The 24,507-nt window shown below is 43.4% G+C and overlaps 1 protein-coding gene across 21 annotated transcripts in view; it reads right to left on the bottom strand.

Annotated features, from left to right (window-relative positions):
- The window catches only part of Ehbp1 (EH domain binding protein 1), a 287,180-nt gene that overhangs the window by 195,014 nt on the left and 67,659 nt on the right, over positions 1-24,507 (bottom strand). For all 21 annotated transcript variants that reach the window (NM_001305130.1, XM_063273264.1, XM_063273263.1 and 18 more), the window contains exons 4-5: positions 16,385-16,480; positions 9,110-9,163 (exon numbers count right to left, since the gene is read on the bottom strand). In NM_001305130.1, coding sequence (NP_001292059.1) covers positions 9,110-9,163; positions 16,385-16,480 — 150 coding nt within the window. The remainder of the gene's footprint in view (positions 1-9,109; positions 9,164-16,384; positions 16,481-24,507) is intronic.

Here is a 24,507-nt window from a genome sequence, read left to right on the forward strand (position 1 = left end):
AAATCCCAGCAACCACATGGTGGCTCACAACCATCTGTAATGGGATTCGATGCCCTCTTCTGGTGTGTCGGAAGACAGCTACAGTGTACTCACATACATAAAAAATTTAAAAATTAAAAAAAAACTAGGCATACAAGTCAAATATTAACTGAGAATAAACCATTAAATTATTTTCTTTTAAAGACTTTGAAATACATTTGATTTTACTAGGTACTAAAGAGTAAAGCCAATTTGAATACTAATAAGACTGCTATGCTTATTTGCCTGTAAAGTAAAAATTAAGCTGGTTGGATAACTTGGATAAGATGTAAAAGCATCTTTAATATTTTTCAAAGTTGAAAAGGTATTTTGACTTATTATTGCTAATGCTGGTAATACGACCTCATGCAAATATGTAGAGCAAAATATAAAAAACATGTACAATCATTTCAAATATTGTTGAAAATTCCAAGGAAGAGTCAATGAAAAAAATTTAAATAAAAATTAAGTTAGAAACTCCAACAACCTCATTTAAAATAAAATGTCCCAGGTACAATGCAATTCAAAGATATACTAACTTGATATTTCATACTAAGGAATGAAGTTAGAAAATATTAAGAATGTTTCCTGTAATTATGTGCTACTATGTTTCATTAGCAGCAGTGAACGCTGTAACAGTAAAAACACTGCAATCGTAGGTACTCTGGGCAGCACAGGATGGCACAGTGCAGGATGTGGGTGCAGTGCAATCTGTGCATGCTCTGTGTTCAGAACCAAGGCTGCAGTAAAGTCATAATTAACACTCCATTCCACCCATTAAAGCTTCAGGAGGTAACATCCGGTAAACGACATCAGGCAACACAAAAACAAACACAGCATCAAGGAGCCAAACTGCCCCTCTCACTGGTCACAGCCTCCAAGAACACTTTCTGAATCCTACCAATCTCCATGGTGGACACAGAACTGGGTTAATTACATGCTGTTAAATTCATTGAGTTAACAGTTTAACATACACACACACACACACACACACACACACACACACACACACACACACACAGACAGTAGGTATCTTTTGGTCACTAATCAGAGAGCTCCTATTTTCTCTCAGTTGCTTCTGCTTTCTACCAATTATCTTTCCCCTTCTGAACTTTTGCCCTTTCTTTGCTGAATTGTCTTCCCTCCCCTTTGAATGTCTTTTACCTAACTTTTTTTTTCTTGAAAGCTGAATGCTGTAGCCACTTGCTCCAGGAAGTCTTGCCTGGCTTCTCCTTCATTCTTTAACACTCGTGGGTATCTTTTCCTGCAGTCCCCTACCTAGACCCTCATTAGCAAGCTGCCTGAGAATAAGCCACCCTGTGTTGTCAAACCCATGGCTTCCTCTCTCGGCTTAGAGCTGACACAGTATTTTACATCACTAAGAAAGTTCACTGTACAGCTAGAGCTGTGAGACACTGCAGCTGTCTGCCTGTTTCATAGAAAAAGAAGTATCAGGGAAAACAGGAATCCCACGATTGGTGACCACGTCTGGGTACACAGAAAGCGTGTGTTAAATGAGTGACACTTCACCTCGATTGGTTTAGCAATATACATTTTTTCAGTTCACTCAAAAACCAGTGACTTCAAAAGAATAAAAACACTTAGCCATCTAAAACTAAAACCTGTTCAAATATATTACATCTGAATTTAGTTGGGTTATAAAAAAGTGTCCAAAAAGTTTTTATTTTATAAAAAGAGCCCTGAGGAAGCACTAACCACAGATTAATGATGGGAAATGCTGACCTGAAGTAGGCATCTTTCATTACACTAAGAACAGAGGACTGAATTGCAAATAACCCAGGCACAGACAATTCGGACTCATGCTCTGAAGTACGTCAGTGTATTGTGCTGGAAATGGGCATACAAAGGTACAGTGTGACACTAACCATTCTCAGTGGACTTACTTTAGAAGCCACTTCTTAATTTATAACAAGGTATATGGCAAAGGGTGACAATCTTTATTTTTTCAAAGATTTATTTATTTATTATAAATAAGTACACTGCAGCTGTCTTCAGACACACCAGAAGAGGGCATCAGATCTCATTACAGATGGTTGTGAGGCACCATGTGGTTGCTGGTTTTGAACTCAGGATCTCTGGAAGAGCACTTGGTGCTCTTAACCACTGTGCCATCTCTCCAGCCCAAAAGGTGACAATCTTAATGAGACTGTCAACTCTTTAGGTTAAAGGTAAGGCCTAGAAGTTATGAAACACATAAACGTAGAAAATTTTTAATTTGAAATTATTAATTTAGAAATGTAGTTCTTTTTTGTTTTTCAAGCTTCCCAAGAAAAGAAAGTTTTATATGTGTATATGTGTGTGTGTCGTGTACACACAAACACACACACACACACACACACACACACACACCTTCACAGAAGGTCAAGTGCTTTATATATATATTTTTCTAATCCTTAATAACATACAAAGGAGACATCAACCCCAGCATTTTATAACTGAATACACAGACACCATAAAAATTAAATCACAAGCTGGGCGTGGTGGCACAGGCCTTTGACCCCGGCATTCAGGAGGCACAGGCTGGTGGAGCTCTGTGAGTTGAAGGTCAGGCTGGTCTACACAGTAGGTTCTAGGACAGCTAAGGCCAAAGAGAGATTCTGTCTCAAATGACAGCAACAAAGATTTAAACCACGCGTCTACTGCCACACAGCGTGTGGGAGACTTGCCTGTGAAGTTTTGTTTGTATACAAGTAGCTCTCCAGTCCCAAGAAGCAAACTCAGACGTACAAAACTGAGAACTTTTGTGACCAAAAATAAAAATTAACCTCAATTTACATATAAAAAGCTTACCTCAAGGAAAATGAATTTTGATGAGTAATGAATCCCAAAACTCCATTTCACAATGTCTAATAACAGCCAAGTAATTGCCTTTTATTTAAAAAAAACTCCAAATAGCTTTTGGATCTAATACAAATATTAAAAGCCTACCTTTTTAAATCTAATACCTAGACTTCCTCACAGATTTACTGCTCAAGATGGTCAATTAAAGCCCCCTGATTCTTCAATCTGTACTTATTGTAGTGTGTTTGTATGCAGAGAGGTGTACACGGTATGCACATACATGTGTTGGCACGCAGAGAGGTGTATGGTATGCGTCACATGCATGCCTGTGGAGGCCAGAGGCCAACACAGCCTCTTCCTCAGTCGTTTCTCACCTTATTTACTGAGGCCAGGCTGTCACTGAAATGCAGTGCTCACAGTCTGGGCGGGCAGACTGTCCAGAGCTCTAAGGGTCAGCTTGTGTCTACCTCCCGGGCACCGGGCACTCACATGGATGTAGGCATCCAAACTCAGGACCTAGATCCTCATGTTTATACAGCAAACATTTTACCAAATGAAATATCCACCCACCTCCACCCCAAATTACCTTTCACTCACTCAGGGGAACAGTTACTGGATCAGGCATTGAGGAAAGGGCCCAGGAGGAAGTGAGAGTGAATGAAATCCTATCTTGTTAATGACAGAACTCTTAGCAGACTCTTTACCCTCTCTATGTGTCAATATTTTTAAAGTAGGGCTACCTGTCTAATCCATGATCCACTGCAAAGGGAAAGTGAGACACGTGCATAAAGCAGTCCACACAGCGTCTGATATGGTAGACACTCCCAGCAGACTTGTGAGGGTGATATATTTGAGACTTGTTTTACTGGGAATTTTAGTATCTAATAAAAGTTTAATTTTATATCCAGGAATGGTAGCCTATACCTGGAATTTCAGCATGCAGGAAGACCAGACAGGAGGATTGCCAGGAATTCAAGGTCAGGCTAAAATATAGACTGGCAGACTGTCTCAAAAAACTAAAAGCAACGACAAAAGAGAAACCATTCTCACTGTTGCTACCGTACGACCTCAAGAAGTCTTGAAACACTTTCCAGTCAAAAGGATTTTTAGTTTCTTTTTCTGATACTGCCTTTCAGTATCAGGAAAATGTATTAACTGACTTGCAAACAAAATCCATATTTTTACAATAGAATTTTGCACTTTCCTTCACTAAATATTTCATATAAAATGTTGATCCAATTTAAAATGTAAGCTTGGACGGACAGGGATGCTTCATGATGACTTACCTACAGAAAGAACATTTTCTCCAGTCCAGTCAATTTTACTACTCACCACTAGGCGGAGCTACAACCCAGGAAAAGATTTATGCATCGGTCCCAAAATAACTAAATGTTCCCATCTTATAAAACGTATTATCAGCTTTCTTATTAAAATATCTTAACTGATAAGAACACTCTAATTCTTTTTGGAGGCCTTTAAAGAATAAGACTCATTAACACAACAAACTACATATTTATTTTTAACACCTGTTCCTTTTGATCCCACTGTGTGTTTCACTAAGTTTTATTCTTTCTCTCTGCCTTAGAAGAACGAGGAAGAACTCTTCTACCTGCTATACTCACTGCTTTAGTCCCAATGCCGAGCACATGGATGACAACTGCTCCGTGCGGTAATTTATGCCTCATTAGAAGTTAGAGCAAACTTACTAACTTTGGGTTTAAAGAAAAGGTCTAAGACCAGGCTCCTGATCACCTAGCCGGTTATCCCTCTTACGTGAGCTGACTGGAAGAGGGAACTGGGCAGTAAAAGAATACTGATAACAACGGATTGTGTCTAATACCTGTTAAGGGGTATCACGAGTGGTTAGACAACTTCTTGTTTCCTAGACATAACCAACACCCACAATGTAACACTAGTGAATTTTAATTTTAAATGAGACAAAGATAACAGAAATGTACTGTGAATCCAAAATGTTCTCCATCTAATTTTTCTATCTTTTATACATGTATATAGGATTTGACTGTAATTCCTAACTCACTTTTATAAATTCTTCCTAAAACACAGTATCATCTTTCAAAGTAACTATTTCACCAGTATATAAAGTACCTAGTTATATAATTACACGAACAAACCAAAGCATTAAAAGGCCTTAGAAGTCCAAGTCCACTTATGAACCTTAGAGGGTTTCAAGACCTCACTTTTGAAAACAGATCTGGGTAGACCAGATACTGACCTATCAATCACACTGGCACAGGGTCATTGGGTACACACCTCTAATCCTGTCACTGGCAGATCTCTGACTTCCGGGCCAGCCTGGTCTACAGAAAGTTTCAGGAACACCAAGGATACACAGAGAAACATTGTTTGAGCTTCCCAGTAACAGCATGGTGTTCTCATACTGTCCTTCCTTCAGTAGAGGCACAGGATGCTACTGATGGGAGACTTCTCTTACCTTCAGTACGATTTGCAACAGTGCGCTGGGTTTAGCTATAATCATTGATCCATTGACCCCTTCAGTGATTATGTGCTGGAAAGTTATTGTATCATAATAAAACAATGATATAGGACAGAGAGGCTAAGTAGAAAAAAGGTTGCCTGTGTTAGACTCACTTAACCAACAGGTGTGCCTGCTGGCATTTTATAAAGTGAACCTGAACTTTCCAGAGGCTGCAGAAACAGTTAACACACTTGGATAGCTAAAACATCTGCATAAGTAAAGAAGAAAAAGATTCTTGTATTTATTTCTGACCATTTAAAACCATCTTAGAAACTGAAACATATGACCTGCTAATTTCTAATCTATCTTCCCAGTGAGCATTTTTGTTCCAGGTTTAGTTTTACAGGACATTCCTTGGCACTGGGTGGTTCATAATTTATGATAGTTGTCCTAATTCTTGGGCTGGCAAGATGGCTCAACAGATAAGCATCTGCTCCTCGAGCATGGCCTGCTGTTCTGAACCCCAGCACCTGACAGAATGCCCATGTATAATCCCAGACACCCTCCTGTCCGGCCCCCAGGGAGCTGGAAGCACAGGGTCCGACAGGTACACGAGGGCCGCCCTTCTTGCTTTGTGGGCTGTGGGCTCTGAACTCAGGTCTCACTGCTGGACAGTGAATTCTCTCAAGCAGAGAGCCATCTTTCCAGCCCCTCACAGCCATCTTTTCACAAACAAGAACAAAACAAAACGCTGCCATAAAGACAGGAAAAGTCAACAGAATACAACCATAACAAATTTACCTAATGAAATTGTTACTTCCGATCGAGTTGTTCACTGTAAGCGTTATTACTGATGCCATCATCTCTACTGAAGCTTGGGAATTACCACCTGGAGCATTCATTAACTTTTCTTTTTCTCAAGTTATCTTATCAACAGTTACCTGGCTTCCATTTTTGCTTCATTTTGGCCCAGAAGACAGGGCCCAGGCCTTCTACATGCTGGGTGAGAGCCCCAGCAGTGAGCTATCCTGAGACCTTGTGTTCTGCACCAGAGTTCACTAGGAAGCTCAGGCTGGCCTTGTACTGGCTATGACACTAAGGCTGACTTCAAACTTTATCCTACCTCACCTCCCAAGTGCTGGGATTACAGGCGTGTGCCAGCAGGCTCAGGCCCCATTAGGCCATTGTTCTCTTGTGCTAGCATTGAGCCCTGGCCCTCCACACAGCAGGTCACACACTACTTAAGCCATATCCCCAGTACTCCATTAAGGCTTGGTCATTAAAAAAGCTTAAAAAACAGACATCATTTTCCTTAATATTCATAACTAAGAAATTATGTTTTGGCTATAAAAGTAAATTAATGTCATCCTTTAAATGAGAATCTATTTATAGGACAACTCAGTTTTCTTTTCCTTATTTTCCAGTCTGGAATGGGAACTACTGAAGAAACAATTTGGGGTGGGTGGGAGGCATAGGGTGGGGGTGGCGCCAGGGAATTGTACTCAAGAATTCACAAAAAGCAATGTTCAACGACAACCACAGTTCACTTCATAAACATATATTGACATGGTTTTTTAAAATAGTTGCTAATTAAAAGATGCTACCCTAAAGCCAGTAACAGGGGCGCAGGCCCATAGACCCATCTATGTAGAGAGGCTGAGGCAAGAGGATTATGTGCCTAGAAACACCAGGACCATGTGGGCCATAGAGCAAGACTCCATCTCAAACTGAAAGAATAAGGCAGACTATGGAAGCAGTTCAAATATGAGAACTTCCAGTTTGATCCTAAAACACATGCAAAATGGCAGTGATGGGGAGGTGGGGAGGTAGGGAGGCAGATCGTTCCTCGTCTCTGGCCAGCCAATCTAGCCTACTTGGAAAGCATCCAAGGGATAGCATGGACACTGTCCTCTACTCCACATGCGCTGACATACACATCATACATGAATCATCATGCATGTGCGTGTGCATGAACACACATAAGATACCCTAGGTGATTCCGTCACGTAGTCACGTATTTCACTTACGACAAATTTGAAAACCTTTTGATCTATAAAAGTTAATCTCTCTGAACCACATCGCCAAGTATATTTTACAATGATGTGTTTACACCATAGAAACTAATTTCTTCAAATATTTTGGTTTAAGAACTGTATTTCATGAGATAAATGTTAGTAAGAATAGTTGAAGACAATGTACTGACTGAATTAAATGTTGTGAACTGACGTATCTGGAGAGAGGGAAAGCCAGCACATCTTATTGTTTTTCTCTTCCTGTGTTTTCTCCCCCACCCCATCCCCCGACTGACTTCTAGCAATTTCAGCTATTTGAATAAAGCGTAATTGGCAAAATTCTTTCTGGACTTAAATATATTTTATATTAAAATGTTATAAACATAATCTCTTATTTGAGAAATACACATCCCAATATAGAAGGAAATCCAATATATATTTTTATTTTGTATTACATTTAAAGTTTACTGTTTTAAGTATGTACCTCTGCTGACCTTTAAGATACCTTTTGCAGTAGTCAAATCTAGTAATGTCATATAGTTTTCCTTTAAAAAAAACTTGAGCCTTTTGGTTCATTAGTTTATAACCTGATTTTCAGAAATGTGAAACTATTGTTTCTTTATCCTAAGACAATCATACCACCTTCCCACACAAATACAAAACTAGCTTTAACATATTTCTACCATTAACTAGTTTGAATTTAACTCACTAAGTCTTCCACCTGTCAAGTTAAAAGGTTTGAAATGTACAGAGGAGTCATGAGACACAGAGGTCATCCACTGTAGACTTCTCCATACGATATGAGCATGTCAGCTTTCGAGTCTAGCTTAAGTCTCAGTTTGTTTTTTCTCCAAGTGTAATTTATGCTCAGATCTATTTCTACAAAACTGTCAAAAGTGTTGATGTGTGTGGGACTCCAACATGCTGGTGTGGCTCAGATCGGCCAGCAAAACTCCCCAGCGATGTCTGTCCCTGATACTTGATCTTACTCCCTCTCTTTCCAACACTTCAAACCTACAATGGTCCAAGTTACCACTGGGAAAGCTAGGTTTCCTTTAACACCGAACAGAGTGAGGCCAAGCACAGAAGAAAGGAACAGGATACAGAGACTGTCATCAGCAGGTAACACATGTGTCTTAGAGTTCTGAGGAGAGTGATGACGATGGTGACGATCACAGCAGCTGTGAAGGCTGACGCTCACAGAGATCTTCAATCTGCCCAACAGCTCAAAACCTGAGGAACCAAGTCTGTGCGTGTGCCCGTGTGTCTGTGCCTGTGCGTGTGTGTGCGTGTGTGTGTGTGTGTGTGTGTGTGTGTGTGTGTGTGTCCGTGTGTGTCCATGATCATGTGTCCATGTTCATTCAGAAGGTATCAAATTCCCTGGAGCTAGATATCCAATGTTCGATCCCAACTGCAGTCGACTGAGAAGTGCTTTTAACCAATGAGCCATCTCTCCAGCCTCCCCCACCCCAGGCCTATGCTAGTAGTCATTATGTTTTCATTGCCTATTTTCTCTCATCTCTAGTTAGAAAGCACCAATTTAACACTGTATACTGTTAGCCTCCTGGGAGTCCAAAATATGCAAGTGTTCACTAGATAAGAAATACCAAGCTGGTATTTGTAAAGGGTAAATGACTGCTGTCAGGCCATAGACCCAAGACAGAGAGCGCATATAGTCTGTCAGTAAGACTTTTACAGTTTTATCATAAACATTTTATAAGCGATTGTTATTGATAACTTCCAAAACCTGCAAATTCCCTGGTAGTTTCCATAAAGCAGCATTTCTCCCATGATTAAACTGCTCATGTATTTTAATAATATAGTAAGGCCTTTAGCTTACATTCTCAATGACAAATGTCCACTCTTTGTCTTCAAATTCTTCTGCATGAGGATCCTGCAACAAAAGGAAATTATGAAAAGTAAGAAAACACGTATCATTAATCCAATCAATACAATCAAACAATACTGATTGGCTTGCCTGCAGTTTTACTAACTTTTTTAAAAGGAAGGAGCAAAATATCCTTTAAAAAAGCTAAGTAATTTTCCTAAATTTAAGTCATTATTTTATATCAATAAAGTTATCTTTTGCTAACACCTCTCCCAGGACTGCATCCTGTCACAGCCAACTTTGTGAGTTAAAGACTGAGTACGTCACTGAGGGGTAAACGCTCACAGCGAGCTCCTCTCACATTCACAGTCAGCATTTACAACTGTAAGTCCTGCTTGAATATCCCAAGGGACTCCATGATCTAGACAATGAACCAACCCACACGGACTGTTGATAATCCTCTGCCCACTTCTCCTGCTGAGAAATTACCTGACGAATCTAAGGGGGGTGAGGGATCCTGCTCCCCCCATGGCCCCTGTCACTTTTTTAAGTGAAGTATTCCATGGACTTACGCATACTTGTTCTTGCATTCAAAGACATATACCATACTCTCCAATGAATAGGTGTACAGAATAAATAAAAGGCATATACCATACTCTCCAATGAATAGGTGTACAGAATAAATAAAAGGCATATACCATACTCTCCAATGAATAGGTGTACAGAAATAAATAAAAGGCATATACCATACTCTCCAATGAATAGGTGTACAGAAATAAATAAAAGGCATATACCATACTCTCCAATGAATAGGTGTACAGAATAAAGTAAAAGGCATATACCATACTCTCCAAGGAATAGGTGTACAGAATAAATAAAAGGCATATACCATACTCTCCAATGAATAGGTGTACAGAATAAATAAAAGGCCAGACTGAGGATTAGAAACCGTGTGCTCCATCTTGCAGAAATGAACAAAGAACGCTTCATGAGAGAAGACACCCAGACTCAGCAGAACTCGGAACCGTGTGCCATTTCTACAAACATTAGAACAAGCAAAGGCACCAAGTGTGAGGACACACAGTGAGCACAGCGGAGAGACGCTGCCTCTAGCTGTGCCCAGGCCTCCACACCACCTTGCACAAGGCCCCCTTCAAGCTGCAGTGTCAGGGCCTTTATCACAACGACAAAAGCACCTAGGATATGTGTCAGGGAACAGCAATATTGTAACTTTTAAACCGTAAAATTTTAATACAGGAATTGGTATTCTCTCAAATCTATTTCAAAGTGGTCAACTATTTTATAAAAAAAATCGATAACTTTAAAAATAAAAATAAAGCCATGGGCTTCTCGCATTTGTTGTGAACATAATGAGTTCAAGTCTATGTGTGAGGGGTGAGGAGGTGTGGAGACAGACAGCACAGAGTATTTCAGCCGAGCGGAGTTTGCCTTAACACACTAAAGAGTAGGCACACCCACAGCACACGGAGGACGACTCTGGTGTCTCTTCCGGCTCTCAGGATCCACCTGCTCCTCACGGGAAGCATTTTGTTCATGCTGGGCTCCACGTCATTATCATTATAATCTCGTGTTGCTATGGCCACAGCTCAGCCAGCTGCAACAGTCTCTCCATTCATCTCTCGCTCACACGTTAACTTGGAGCCAACTCTGGCCATGCCGGTGTAACCCACGTTTCCATGACTCCCTGACATGTGGAATAAATCCCAACCCTCAGCCAGGCTCAGTGGCTTATGTACCCCCAGCTCTTCACAAGTTCAGAGCTGCAGGGAAGACAATGAGCTCACTGCTGGCCTGAGCAACCCCATGAGACCCTTGTTTTCTTGTATCAGTGGGGGAGCGGATGGCAGGCAGACCTTGGTTCGTCCTAGCTGGACGGCTGTCTCCTGCCTAAGATACTTCAATCAATCAAATCAAATCCAGGCAGAGCAGCTTGGGAGGAAGAAGACCTGTGTTCAGCCATGCCACGTGGTATGAGAGGTAAAGAGCCCACAGACACATGTGAGCCATAGAGACAGAGACACGCCTACTACCATGCAGCACAGCATGGGCAGAGGAAACCTGACAGACCCAAGGACCACTATGCCACCCACAGACCTACCCCCATGTGGGCCACAGACATCCATTGCCTGAGGACACCACCCAGGGACGCACTAGCTGGTAGCAGGCGGAGAGGGAGTCACCACAATCTCTGAGAATGTGGAGGACAGAGGGGGAGACGGAGAAGTGGAGCCCCGCTAGAGCAACGTGAAGAGAAATGGAACTGGAGACTCTGGGGAGAGAAGCCTGCTGTGAGTGGTAACCCTGAGGGCCATGTCTGGGTCCATGGCTACCCAGCAGCAGGGGTAGGTGTTGATGTCTGCAGCTTATATGACCACTAGAAAACTTGGGGATGACCAAATGGATGTCCACAGCCCAGTCAAATGGCCCTGCCCCACCTCTCACAGGAGACAGCGGCACTCAAGAGAGGCAGAGTGGGTAGCACAGTAGAGATGGTCCTGGTAGCAGAGGTGAGGGGAGCTGGCCCTGCCCTCCAGCAGCTGGGACGCAGGAGAGCTGTCCCTGTACCTTGACTGGGCAACACAGTGGGGGAGGCTGGGTGCAGGTGAGCCTGCCCTGAGGCCATGACAGCAGGAGAGCGGACACTCTCTTGCCTGTGGAGGTACTGGGTGGCCTAGGCAGAGCAGTGCTGGCCGGCTCTCCCTAGTGGTCCCTAAGGAAGAACCAGAGCACAGAGCAGCTCCGCTACCACCCAGGCCCAGACCCAAGGCTCTGAGAGGGAGCACCCCAACATCTGTATCATCTTCAAACAGTTGGGAAGCCTGAAAGGACCGGTCCTGCTGATCCACTGCTGCAGGATCTCATGACACGGGGCAACCGGACACCTGGGAGGAATCCCAGTGAGGATCCAATATTGATGATGTCACAGAAGCCAGAGTCAACCAGATTAATGACTTGTTGCAGTGAGCATTTGCAAGCCACGATGTGTGCACAGAGGAATATACGGTGCTATACGCTGTGACACACTACACTTTCCACAGTGAGATGCTTTCTATGCTTTGCCTTTGTGTGTGTATTTCATTTGGGGGAAGGAAGGTTGCAAGTGCAAAGGATATGGGGGGACAGGGAGGTGAACAGGACTGCGGTGCATGATATGAAACTCAATAGAATAAGGAAAATTGAGCTCAATGGCAGAGCACTTGCCTAACACTCCCCGTCCAGCCCAGAGCCTCGGATGCAGTTCCAAACTTCTTAGTCACCTTCTTTTCTCATTTCCCGGGTAGTGGGGTAGTGGCGTGCTGACATAGTGGAACTGTACTGACACTCTTTGGATAAGTAAACTCATGTTGGTAAAGCTAAAAACCCAACACAGAGTTTCAGCGGTGGCAGCGGCAGCGGGAAGGAGAACACGGCTGGGAGAAGAAAGACGCAAGCTGAAAATTCTACCTGCCACTTTTTGCGTTTGGACCTGGCCATGAACTCGGTTATGGAAAGAAATGAGCATCCAGACTGGAAGAGCTTTCACAACGGTTCAGAGCTCATCAGCATTCCTCAGAGAACACGCTGGGTCGTGGGAGAGCCATCCGACCAGCCACCGTCTTCCCACCTGTCTGTCTGCAGGACTGCAGGACGATCAGTACCAATGACCACAGCACAGAGACGCCTGCTGAGTGCTCCAATGACCACAGCACAGAGACACCTGGTGAGCGCTCGCCCTGTCCCAGGTGAGCAGTGTCTCACTCACCCCAGCAGCACAGGAGGCAGACACTATTTAACTGGGCAGAAGGCTGGAACACAGGAGCTGTCGCCCTCACAGTGCAAATGTTGGAGCTCCAGACCCACTGACCTTTATCCACTCTGCTGATTTAGTTCAACCTCAAGGAACGTGTGGCACACTGTAGCCTCTCCAGAATACTTGACAAATGAACTGATGAAATGTGCCACACAACAGTGCCTCCGCATAGTAATATAACCCAGTATTTAAAAATAAAATACTGTTGAAGTACAGATGGTGGCGTCCACCTAAAACAGCCTCATTTGAAGGGCTGACTTCAGGGGAGCCAAGAGCTAGCCTGACAGGAAGTGTCAGTAAACAGTGTGAAAGTCGCAGCAGCAGTGTCCATTTCTCCGGCACTTTCAAGTGGATGTCTACAGGATTATTTTATTATAGACCAGACAAAATATTTACAATTAGTCTTCCTTATTCACCTTTAACTGTTGTCAACTTTCTTACCTCTGTACTAATGATATAAAAAGGCCTTTACCTTCTGAAAATCTGAAACGTTTTAAAATTTTTTTACCGGCCATATCTATCTTCAATTTAATTGAATTTTCAAAAAACAAGCCCATAATCTAAAGAAGGCAACTGCTGGCTCAGTTATAGAGGGCATCACACTGATAATGTTCTTGCGATTCCGCAGTTAGGAGCACGGTTGCTCTTCCGAGGGACCCAGCTGATCCCAGCAGCCATGAGACAGCACGCAGCCATCTGCAACCTAAGGTCCACAGGACCCCATCCCTCTTCTGGCCTCCTCAGCACCAGGCGTCACCCAGACACACAGACACACATCACACAGACACACATCACACAGACACACATCGCACAGACCCACATCGCACAGACACACATCACACAGACACACATCACACAGACACACATCGCACAGACACACATCGCACAGACACACATCACACAGACACACATCGCACAGACACACATCGCACAGACACACATCACAGAGACACACAAGCAGGCAGACACACATCACACAGACACACATCACAGAGACACACAAGCAGGTAGACACCCGCATAGATAAAGGGCTGTTTTTAAGAGTTTAGGGGGCTGGAGTGGCTTCTCGACAGTTACGGGCACTGAGTGCTGCTCTTCCAGAGGACCTGGGTAACAATCTCAGCCAATGGTGCCTCAGACCGCCCAGTTCCAGGGTCCATGCCTTCCTCAGGCAGCACAGACAGAGATATGGACAAAACACTCGTGCACACAAAGTAAACAAATTTTTACAAAATAAATAAATAATTCAAAACCCATTTCTGTGAGTTTACTTGACCGACTGTCTCACTGACAACAAAGGAACCCGGAGCAGCCCTTTCCCTTTACAATTCTAAAATTAAGTCAACTGTGAAATTTGATAGAAGGGGAAAGTATAAGGAAACTCTTTGCTAGAATATTTAAGGGCTGTTCCAAAACAAGATCCAAACATTACCATGAAAGAATACAATTGTTTCATTTTGTTCCTTTTATTTTTTGTTTTTCTACCTGAATTCTACATGATGTGAAAGATAAAGGATTCACTGAAAATACTAATTTAAATACTGGAAACAGCTTCAAAGCTCCATAATATGACTGAGGAGAAGTGTCTGATACTACAAACTAGGAAAGCAGGGGGTTGGGGGATCTTCCCTTTATCTTACTCCTCAGGGCATGAAAGTTGAGTGAGGAGCACACGCCCACATCAGAACTGGAAACCATACTTAACTCCTAATCTTCCAAGCAACAAGTAATAGCTACTTTTAACTCAAAATCATCTGTCAGTTTCCCAAAGAAATAGTTATGAGCATGCTCCTGCTCCATCTCCATTCCGGCCTCTTGTTCTCTGCCACTAAAATAAACACAAAACACTGTACAACCTTGTCTGTTCATCTGTCTTACCAATATGAGGAGACTAACCAAGAAATTCCCTTTATGAGATGGTTTAAAGTCTTCCTCGAGTGCTGTTGTGGTTAATGTTCACAGCCCATGACTGCAGAGCACACAACACAGAACAGAGCAGTGGGCCGCGCCCTTCCTGACACTGAAACCCTTTGGTACAGCTCTTCATGCTGTGGGACCTCCCAACGTAAGATTACCATAGCTGTAACTTTACCACTATTATAAATCATACTACAAGTATTTGAAATGAATCTGACATACAGGCCCCAGAGGGGTCGCAATCCGAGGTTGAGAACTGCTGGCACAGAGGACAGAATAGAGCTGACTCATAGGTACTGGGGACACTCCAATCCCCACTGACTTAGCTCCTTATCAGTGAAATGGAAATATTGATAGAACCTTGGGCAGCTTTGAGAATTAAATGAATTGATGTAAGCAGAGACTACAGCAGGAGAACTACAGGAAAGAAGGGCTTCCTTCATAGCAGCCGCTGAGGACAGCTAACAGAATGGGACAGGTCGACTCTGACAGTCCTAGGAAAGAAGATAAACAAAAGAGCCACTACTGGCTCAACTCTTATTTTCCCTATGCATTAAGGAGAAGATAAAAATGCTGTGTGTGTAATATATATGGCAAGCACAATGAAAAGTGGAGAGAGAGAGGGAGAGAGAGAGAGAAAGAGAGGGTATATACGAATGTGTGTGTGTGTGTGTGTGTGTGTGTGTGTGTGTGTGTGTGTGTGTGTATCAGCACCTGGCAGGTAAAGTTAGGCAAATTTCATTGTCCTCCAGGCCAACTAGAGATGTACACACATGTACATATGTATGTATATGTATTATACACATTTATACATACATGTATGTGTATGTGTACACATGTATGTACTCTCTGCTCCTTCGAGTTGTTTCTCTCAAGTATCCATCAGAGCTACAAGAGAAGTCTGACTAACACAAGAATCCGTGTACTTGGTCAAAGAAATCAAAAGCACATGTTTACCCTGGCTTCACATTCTGAGCTCTAATTTCACTGTTTTCACTTAATGACCTAAAATATTTAGTGCATGCCTCCTCCTTCCATTCCTTTGTAAAAATAATGTCTTTACCATGAATCATTCAGAGAAGTAATGCTGTGTGTGTGTGTACGCATGCACATGTGTGTATACATGTGTGTACATGTGTGTGCGTGTATGTGTGTGTATAATGGATATGCACATTTTCTAACAACTGCACTTGATCTTGATCAAAAAGCCAAGAAGCAGTTAACAAGCTATCAATTTTAATTATAATGATCATGCTGCATTAGTGTCAGCATTTATTGGACACTGGATTTAGAGTCAACTGCTATCAAGCAAAACCAACAAAATAAGGAGCAGGATCAAGCACCTCACAAGCTTTAGCTTCCACAAGAAAAGCACTGTCTAGTCTCCTGCAAGTAGGGCACAGAAGAGTCCATGGACCGTCCTACCTTCACAGAGCATAAATGCTTACTTCCAAGAAAATGAAGTCATGAAGAGATGAGACACAAGTGCACGCTCTAATCTGTATGCACGAGCACACACAGCCATACCTATAAACTTAGACTATACAAGAAGAACTTACCTTGAACAGAGTCACCGTGATTTCGATGTTTTCAGGAACAGGCCAAACAACAACACCACGATATGGATTTTTTATTCCAGGTTGCCAGCTGTGTGCCTACCAGAATAAAAGTGAAAGCTTCAATTATGACGTACAAAAGTCATCAACCTTATTTAGCTATCAACTAAGATTCTGTAGTCTCCCTGAAACAAAAATCACTAGTCAAAATAAAAGCAAGCATGGGGAAAAAAAGAACTTTTTAAGCATTAAGCTCAAACAAGTGAGAGCTATACATCTATCTATAAGCAAACCACCTATGTCCCACCACATGCACATGCAGGTACGCCATGAGGAATGACACAAAAATAAGGTGTCCTATGTTCTTAAAGGCTGTTATTTCTGGTTACGGAAAACTTCAGGTAGGAGCAATATTTTAAAAATGATTCTTGTGACTGAGAAGTTTAAGGCAAATTTTTTCCTTAAAAAGAAAATCTCAAGTCTGGAGAGATGGCTCAGTTGTTAAGAGCACAGGCTGCTCTTTCAGAGACCCTAGGTTCGATTCCCAACACCCACATGGTGGCTCACAACCATCTGTAACTCCAGTTCCAGGGCATCCAATGCCTTCCTCTGACCTCCATGGACACCAAGATTTAAGTGCTGCATGACATACATGCAAACAGGACACCTACACACACACACACACACACACACACACACACACACACACTATCTTAAAAAAGGAAAAGGAAAAGCTAGCAGGACACAGCCATGTGTCTGTGATCTCAGCAACTCAGGATGCCATGGACTCCAGAGTCAGGAAGACAGAGATGAACAGAGAGGTGGACAGAGAGGAGGGAGGCAGGAGGGAGGAATGAGGGAGGGAGAAGAGAGGGAGGAAGGAGGGAGGAGGGAGGGAGGTCTCACCATACACTTCGTGTCTGAGTTCCCTTTCCCTAACTGCAATGCTTCTTATCTAGGTGAAATGGTGGAAGAGAACAGTAGCTATTCTACATTGTATCTCTAAATCTTCTGACTTGGGGAGTGTTTTACTTATAAACCTTGATTACCAAAATTCCCTTGGAAACTTCACCACCCAGATTTTAAAGATCACCACCACTTCCTCTTTGCATTATTGACCAAAGCTGAGCTGAAGGGAGACGGCATGCCAGGGCAGGGCTAGAAAGCTTTCGTCTTTACGCACTGTTGGTGGGTGTGTCTGAAGACAATAATAATAGCTAACAACTAGACAGTACATTCGATGTGTCAGTCCACAAACTAAGAGCTGGCTATGTTAGGCTCATCACCCCTGGATAAGAATCCTTCCTAGAGGGAGAGGTGTTCATTGCCTCGCTCACCGGCTCACTCAGCGGATACCATCTGCACAGCTCTATCTGTCCGCCTTGGTGCCATTTGTGATATAAGCAGTGAGAGACACACGAATCACTCCATTACCTAAGCAGTGTGTTACAGTGGGGCATCCATGCAGGAAAATAAGCAGGCTACGTATACAGGGGTCAGAGGAGAACAGTTATCTCCAGGGCAGTCAGAGGTGTTTTCATGGAAGCACTGACTCCTGAGGGGAGCCTGAGGATGAAGAAATCAGACACGCAGGTGCAGAGGAGCGCTCTGCGGGTGGGCGATAAGTCTGCAGGAGCACGCGCACGTGTACAGTGAGGTGACGTGAGGTATAGTGAGGTGAGCAGAGGGAGGAGATGACACCAGAGGGACAGTGGAGGCCCAGCCAGCTAAGGTCCTCTCGGCCCTCTGAAAAGACCTCAGTTTTACTGTGTGGGAGACCCGAGGCCACTGGCAGGTTTGAAGCAGAGGAATGAAGATCTACGTGTGTGCAGGTTGACTGTTTTAGCCGATGTGTCTAAAACAGGCTTCGAACATCAACACAGCTAAGAACAAGCAGGAAAGCACTGACTAATCCTGAGGGGAGCTGAGGCAGGCAGGGCAGAGGAGCCAGGTTCTGGGTACAGAATGCTCTCCTTTACAGACAGCAAGACCTCCTGCCTTACGTATGAGAGGTTGAAGGGACTGAAGAAGAGGGTAAAGCTGCTCGGCCCCGGAGGAACTAGGGGGAAATTCTATTAATCTACATGAAGCGAGGCTCTGTTTCAAACACATCAGGTCTCCCTTGCCTATTAGGTAGATAAGGACAGGTGATCCAATCGGAAGCACCATTAACCTCAGTATCTGCTACAAACTTGGAGATTACCAGTACACAGACGAGTCGTACATCTTAGGAACGGATAGGATCCTAGGAGAGTGAGAATAGGTAGTAGGAAGTCCGGGCTGGGGCACCCGAAACCCTGAGCATCAGTAAGAGAAGTAAGTGGTGGAGAGATGGAGAGAGAGAGAAGCAGAAGGATGTGGGCAATGAAGAGAGGCAGAACTGGGGGCTGAGGGACGTGAGGAACAGCCTGATGTGAGTAGTTGGTGATGCCACCTCAGGCCGAGGTGGGATCCTGACTTGGCTGCCACTGGGGCCATGTCTGGGATGCTGGCCCTGCAGCTGACGGGGTCTGTTACCACTAAAGGCCAAACGCATGCCCTGGTCTCAGCTGCTGCCTGGGGCCGTGTTGATGCCTGGGCATCATGAGAGAGCAGAAGAGCTGGCCCTGACACTTGTCTGCTATGTGGTGGTGTGGGCAAGAGAAAGATATCTCCTTCCTCCTCCTCTTCCCCCTCTCCCTCTCCACATATGGCAGTTGGAAGAGCAGGCTCTGAGGTTCTGACAGTGGGCGAGCTGGCCACGCCCCTTCCCTGCTGCAGCACTCCAGAGAACAGACCCTGCACCTCACCAGGCAGCACCCTGATGGCAAGAGTGCAGGAGAGCAGGCCCAGAGGACCTGTGCTGTGTGCTGTGGGTACAGGAGGGCTGGTGGCTGAACAACTCACGTACCACCGAGGCCTAGATCCACCCCAACATCTACTCCATCGATAAAGTGCTGGAGCACACGTTTGAAGAGGGTGGTCCTACAGATCTAAAGCCGGACATTTCCATGACACAGGTCAGCAGGAGGATATCTAAGAGGAGGCCTAGTGGAAATCCAGTAGTGAGAGTGTAGAGAGGCCCCCAACCACACCAGTGACTCACTGCAATGAATATTTGCAAGCAAAGAAGTGTGAGCAAAAGGGTAAACTGTGACACACTACAGCTTCTACACAAGGTTTTTCTTTTGGTGGAAGGTTGCCAGAGCGGAGGGCGAGTATGAGGGGGCAGAGAGATATGTGGGATTGCGGTGCATGGTGTGAAATTCACAAAGAATCAAAAAAAGTTAAAGAAAGGAACCATCACAAAAAAAGTTAGACAGGAATATAAACATTGATTAAGAGAAAATGGTTTCCTGAACCAAAACCAGAGGGAGAATCCAGACCCAGTGGAACCTAGGTTACACCTAGCCCCCATTATGCCCAACTATATCCTTGATTCACACAATAGGAAGGCGACCTTCAGTCTCTACGGACTTATGTCCTATGCATGACAGAGATAAAATGTGGAAAATTAGAAAACATAGGACCTAATAAAAGGGCGGAGTAAGGAGATGGGGTGCCAGGCATTTCCTCAGGGCCCTTTAGAAGCATCATCTTCTGAATGACTTTTCCATCCCTCAGTTCAGGATGAGACAAAACCACAAGCTGACCAACCAAAAAGAAAGGCTCTAAGTGAAAGGCAACGCATGGCGACTCCCGAGATGCAGGAGGCCACCCTTTCCCACTCTCTCTCAGCATATCTGGCACCAGCAAAGGAAGGGTCAGAGTCACAGCTCTGGCTTCCTGGCATCCTAAGAACAAGGAAGGCACTGGCAATGTCAGCTAACCTCCTAAGAGGCTGACTCAGTGCTCCTTCACATCGTCACCTGACCTCCTAAGAGGCTGACTCAGTGCTCCTTCACATCGTCACCTGACCCTCACATTCTAGCTGAACAGACCAGGGAATTCTAAAGAAGAAATCAGGGACATTCAAAGTGGTAAACCAGGAATGTGGGGTGGAGGGCTCATCTTGCAAGCACAGACCTGCATTTGCTCTCCAGAACCCTTTAAAACCGGCAGGCATGGCTTACACAGTTGTAATCCCAGGGCTGGAGAGGCAGAGACAGGAAGATTGTGGGCCTCACCAACCAGCTGGTCTAATCTAATTAGTGGCCCCCAGGCCCTGCTTCAAAGAAGATTCCTAACAAGGACAAACAAAGACATTCCCTGGCCTCTTCAAGTACACACACATCAAGTACACACACACACACATGTGTACACACACACACACACACACACACACACATTGGAGAAGACAGCTCAGCAGTGTGCTTACTGCAGAAGTGCAATGACCTGAGTTACACACTCAGCACCCACAACAACAACAAAACTCGGGAGGAGTGATGTCTGTCTGTAACCTAGCAAACGTCAGGCATTTGTGTTTTCTAGGAACTTACTAACTCACAAAAAGGTAATTCAAGACCCTAAGTTAGGTAAACAGTGAAATACAGGTATCCAACAATAACTTTGGTGATTGGGTGGGTGGGTGACTGGCTGGGTGGGTGGATGGTAAATACCAGTGCTCTAAGAAGCTTGGTCAGTTTTCTTGCACATGGAGAAGTATTCACTGCCTTAGGACAGTTAGCGAAGGTTTTACCCTCCAGCTGATGACTGTGAGTACTTGATCATTTGCCAACGTCCTAGGATAGCTAAAGGATTAGGACTCAGTGCTCACCTCTGTATACAGCTTTTCTTACTTGTTAAATCACATCTATTAACATCCTTTGGTACCTTCCAAAGGCAGGCCTGGGGAAAAACCTAACTATTTAATTTAGGAGAGTGTAAAGCTAGTATTGAATGTGAACTTGCCACAACTTGGACCACCTGGGAAGAGTCTGGGTGTGATGTGCATTCCTACCTCGATTTCCCCTTAGTGGTGGGCTGTAACTTGGAACTACAAACTAACAAAACCCTTCAGAATATTTATGACAGTAAAAGAAATGAAACTTGAACAAGTACTAACTCTACAAAGCGCACTGATCTATTTATTTCAAGCCACACCCATCTAAAGCCACACCCATCTAAAGCCACACCCATCTAAAGCCACACCCATCTAAAGCCACACCCATCTAAAGCCACACCCATCTAAAGCCACACCCATCTAAAGCCACACCCATCTAAAGCCACCCATCTAAAGGATTGGTGTGTGCTCTACAGAGTTGCAAGGTCTCACTGAGGGGCACTGAGGTAGGTAACGTGCATGCCATGCAACAGTATGCACCTAAGAGCTCAGCAAGCCACGCCCACAGGATGTGGCACCTGGCTGCAGTCCAGGACCTGGGGAAGAGAAGCCTGGAGCAGGCCTAGACAGCCTAACCAGCAAGCTCTGGGTTCGAGTGAGAGATCCTGCCTCAATATACAAATGAATACAATCTGGGAAAATGCCCTATGTGACCTCAGGCCTCTGCACACATGCATTGTGCACTATGCACACACAACTGCTCCCATGTCTTTTAAGTCATACGTACACAAACATGCAGAACAAAAAGTTTCACTAAAATATCCAAATTATTACAAATTCTAAAAGTGCATATATCCATATGTTTCATATGTCATCTATTAAACAATTTTACCTTGCTAACACAACCTCCACTTAAGTAACTCTCCACAGATGAGCTGTGAGGGCACACATTTGAAAGGCCCAATCACCATGCAAGGCTATGAAGGCAATTTTTACAGGGACAGTAAAAACTGGGTGGGGATTTTAAAGCTCTGATTTCCCCTTTGGAATTCTTAAACCTCTCTGCAAACTTCAATTTCTATTTAGAAAATAGGAATTTAGACAAGTAAAAATTAATATGCCATATTTTTCTCTGGTTTATCACAGCTGCCCAGCTGCTACTGTCACATATCCTGAAAAGTTATTTATGTCTATGTTTACAAATCAATTATAGCCTGACAAAGTCTGTGTTACAAATGTCATTACTTGGGAAAGTAGAAAGCTTCGTAGTGTGTTAATTGCCCATACTAATTATTTTAACCAAATGAATCTGCAATGAGCTCTCTAAATAGTTAGCTATAAAATATACATGTACCAACAGAAAATGAGCAATTAACTGGGAATTAAGCTTTAAATTAAAAAGGCAAATGTGCCTTATCATGTACTACCTAATTTAACAGTCAGTATAATGGCTTATCTGAGTGTCAGTTTTAAATTTCCTTATTTAGTTATTATATGTCATTTTTAAAACATTTCCATAAATGTACACTACATATATACATATAAATGCTGTTCTGAGCTTAACATATCAGTTCTCATAAACTGTTAAATACCTTCCATGTTCCAAAGTACAGTCCCCTGGGACAGGAGTCCAGGACTGTCTTTGTACACAAACCCACAGATTGATATACACGGTGAGCCTTTTCTCTGGGACCTGTGCATTGCTCCGCTGTATTGTACACCATCTCTAGACATACAGTACCCACTCTAACATGGGGCTGTGTACATACCTGCTATCCTACTATATTGTTTAGGGAATGATGAAGGAAGCTTTAGATACATTTAAGACTGGTGTTTTTGGTTTTTGGGTTTGGGTTTTTTTGGAGACAGGTTTCACAAAAACAAGACTGGGAAAATCCTAAATACAGAGAGATGACTGTGTAACAGAGGATCTTGAAGAATAGCAAAACTAAGAAATAGATAAAAGGTAATTTCTTCTAGAAAACACTAGCTTCTGAGAAAATTAACCTGTATCCTCAAGTTTAGATTTCATTACCTAGACTCAAACAGGATCTGAGACCATATGAGAAAGAATCTTCCTTTCATAAAAAATCCTTCAACTGTAATATATAATTAAATAAAGTTTATTTAATATCAAAGGCGAGTATATTCTGAACTGACCTGCAACCTAAAGTATTTATTACATTTATTGTGTTTCATAACTCTTATAGAATAATTGCTAGCTGACTACCAAATGACAAAAAGTGCTTACCCTGTCTACTCTAAAGACTACAGATATAGTCAGACTCCTCTATTGCACTTAAAGAACAACTTTATTCTGGTCAATTCAACAAACGCTGTAGATGCAATGAGAAGTACTGTGTCCATACTTAGAACTCCTTCTCAGTATCCAAATTATAATGCCCAGAACTATGTGCCTTGAAGAAAATACTGTCCATGACATGAACCAGCTTCAACTCTTATACTGATGGCAGGAGTGTCTGGCAAGTTCTTGTGCACACATGTATGTATGTGTATGTATGTGTGTTGTGTGTGCACACATGTAAGGAGGCTAGGGGCGGCTGCTAGCTGTCTTCCCTATCACTGTCTACCTACTTAAACAATGATTCTAGCAGTTAACTCGAAAGAAGTGGGAAAAGGCTCAGACCCAGGGGACTGAGAAATGAACTAGTTGGTAGTGTAACGGAAGAATGGAGTCCTATTCTGCAGTGAGACCATGAGCTACAGAAGAAAACAAGAGCACGGACACATGGCAGAACCACGATGCTGAGCAAAGGAGACCAGACACAAAACAAGGCTGCGCTATCTAAAAACAGTGGAGAATACTGTAAAGCCACACAGTGCTACACCAAAATACTACTGCAACATTTTTGCACGAAATTCAAAACTAGGTATTGGAAGCTGCCTGGAAAAGACACAATCTACCCTTTGATAGGAGTAATGTTTATACAAGTATCAGTATAGAGGTCATATTTATTATAGGTAAACTGTGGTAGTTGAATGAGACTGGCCCCACAGGCTTGTATATCTGAATGCCTAGTCACCAGGGAGCAGCTCAAGGTGGGATCAGGAAGCCTGGCCTTGTGGGAGGAAGAGCATCAAGGGTGGGGCAGAGGTGCTTTGAGGTTTCAAAAGTCCAAGCCCGGCCCAGTGTCTCTCAGTTTCTCCTCCTGCACTATGTCCTTCCAATGGGCTCCCAGCCAGGATGATAACGGCTAAACTTCTGAAAAGGCAAGTCAGCCCCAGTTTAAGTGCTTTCTCTCATAGAGTTGCCATGGTCATGGTGTCCCGAATAACCAAGGTTTGATTAATTTTGAACGCTTAAGTTTTAGCTTAATAAAAATAAACCTGGAGGCCAGATATAATGGCACACACTTGTAATCCCAACACTTGGGAAGCACGAAAGGGAAGATCACAAATTCTA

The sequence above is a fragment of the Rattus norvegicus genome, chromosome 14, assembly GCF_036323735.1.
Source record: "Rattus norvegicus strain BN/NHsdMcwi chromosome 14, GRCr8, whole genome shotgun sequence".
NCBI classification, from domain to species: domain Eukaryota; kingdom Metazoa; phylum Chordata; class Mammalia; order Rodentia; family Muridae; genus Rattus; species Rattus norvegicus.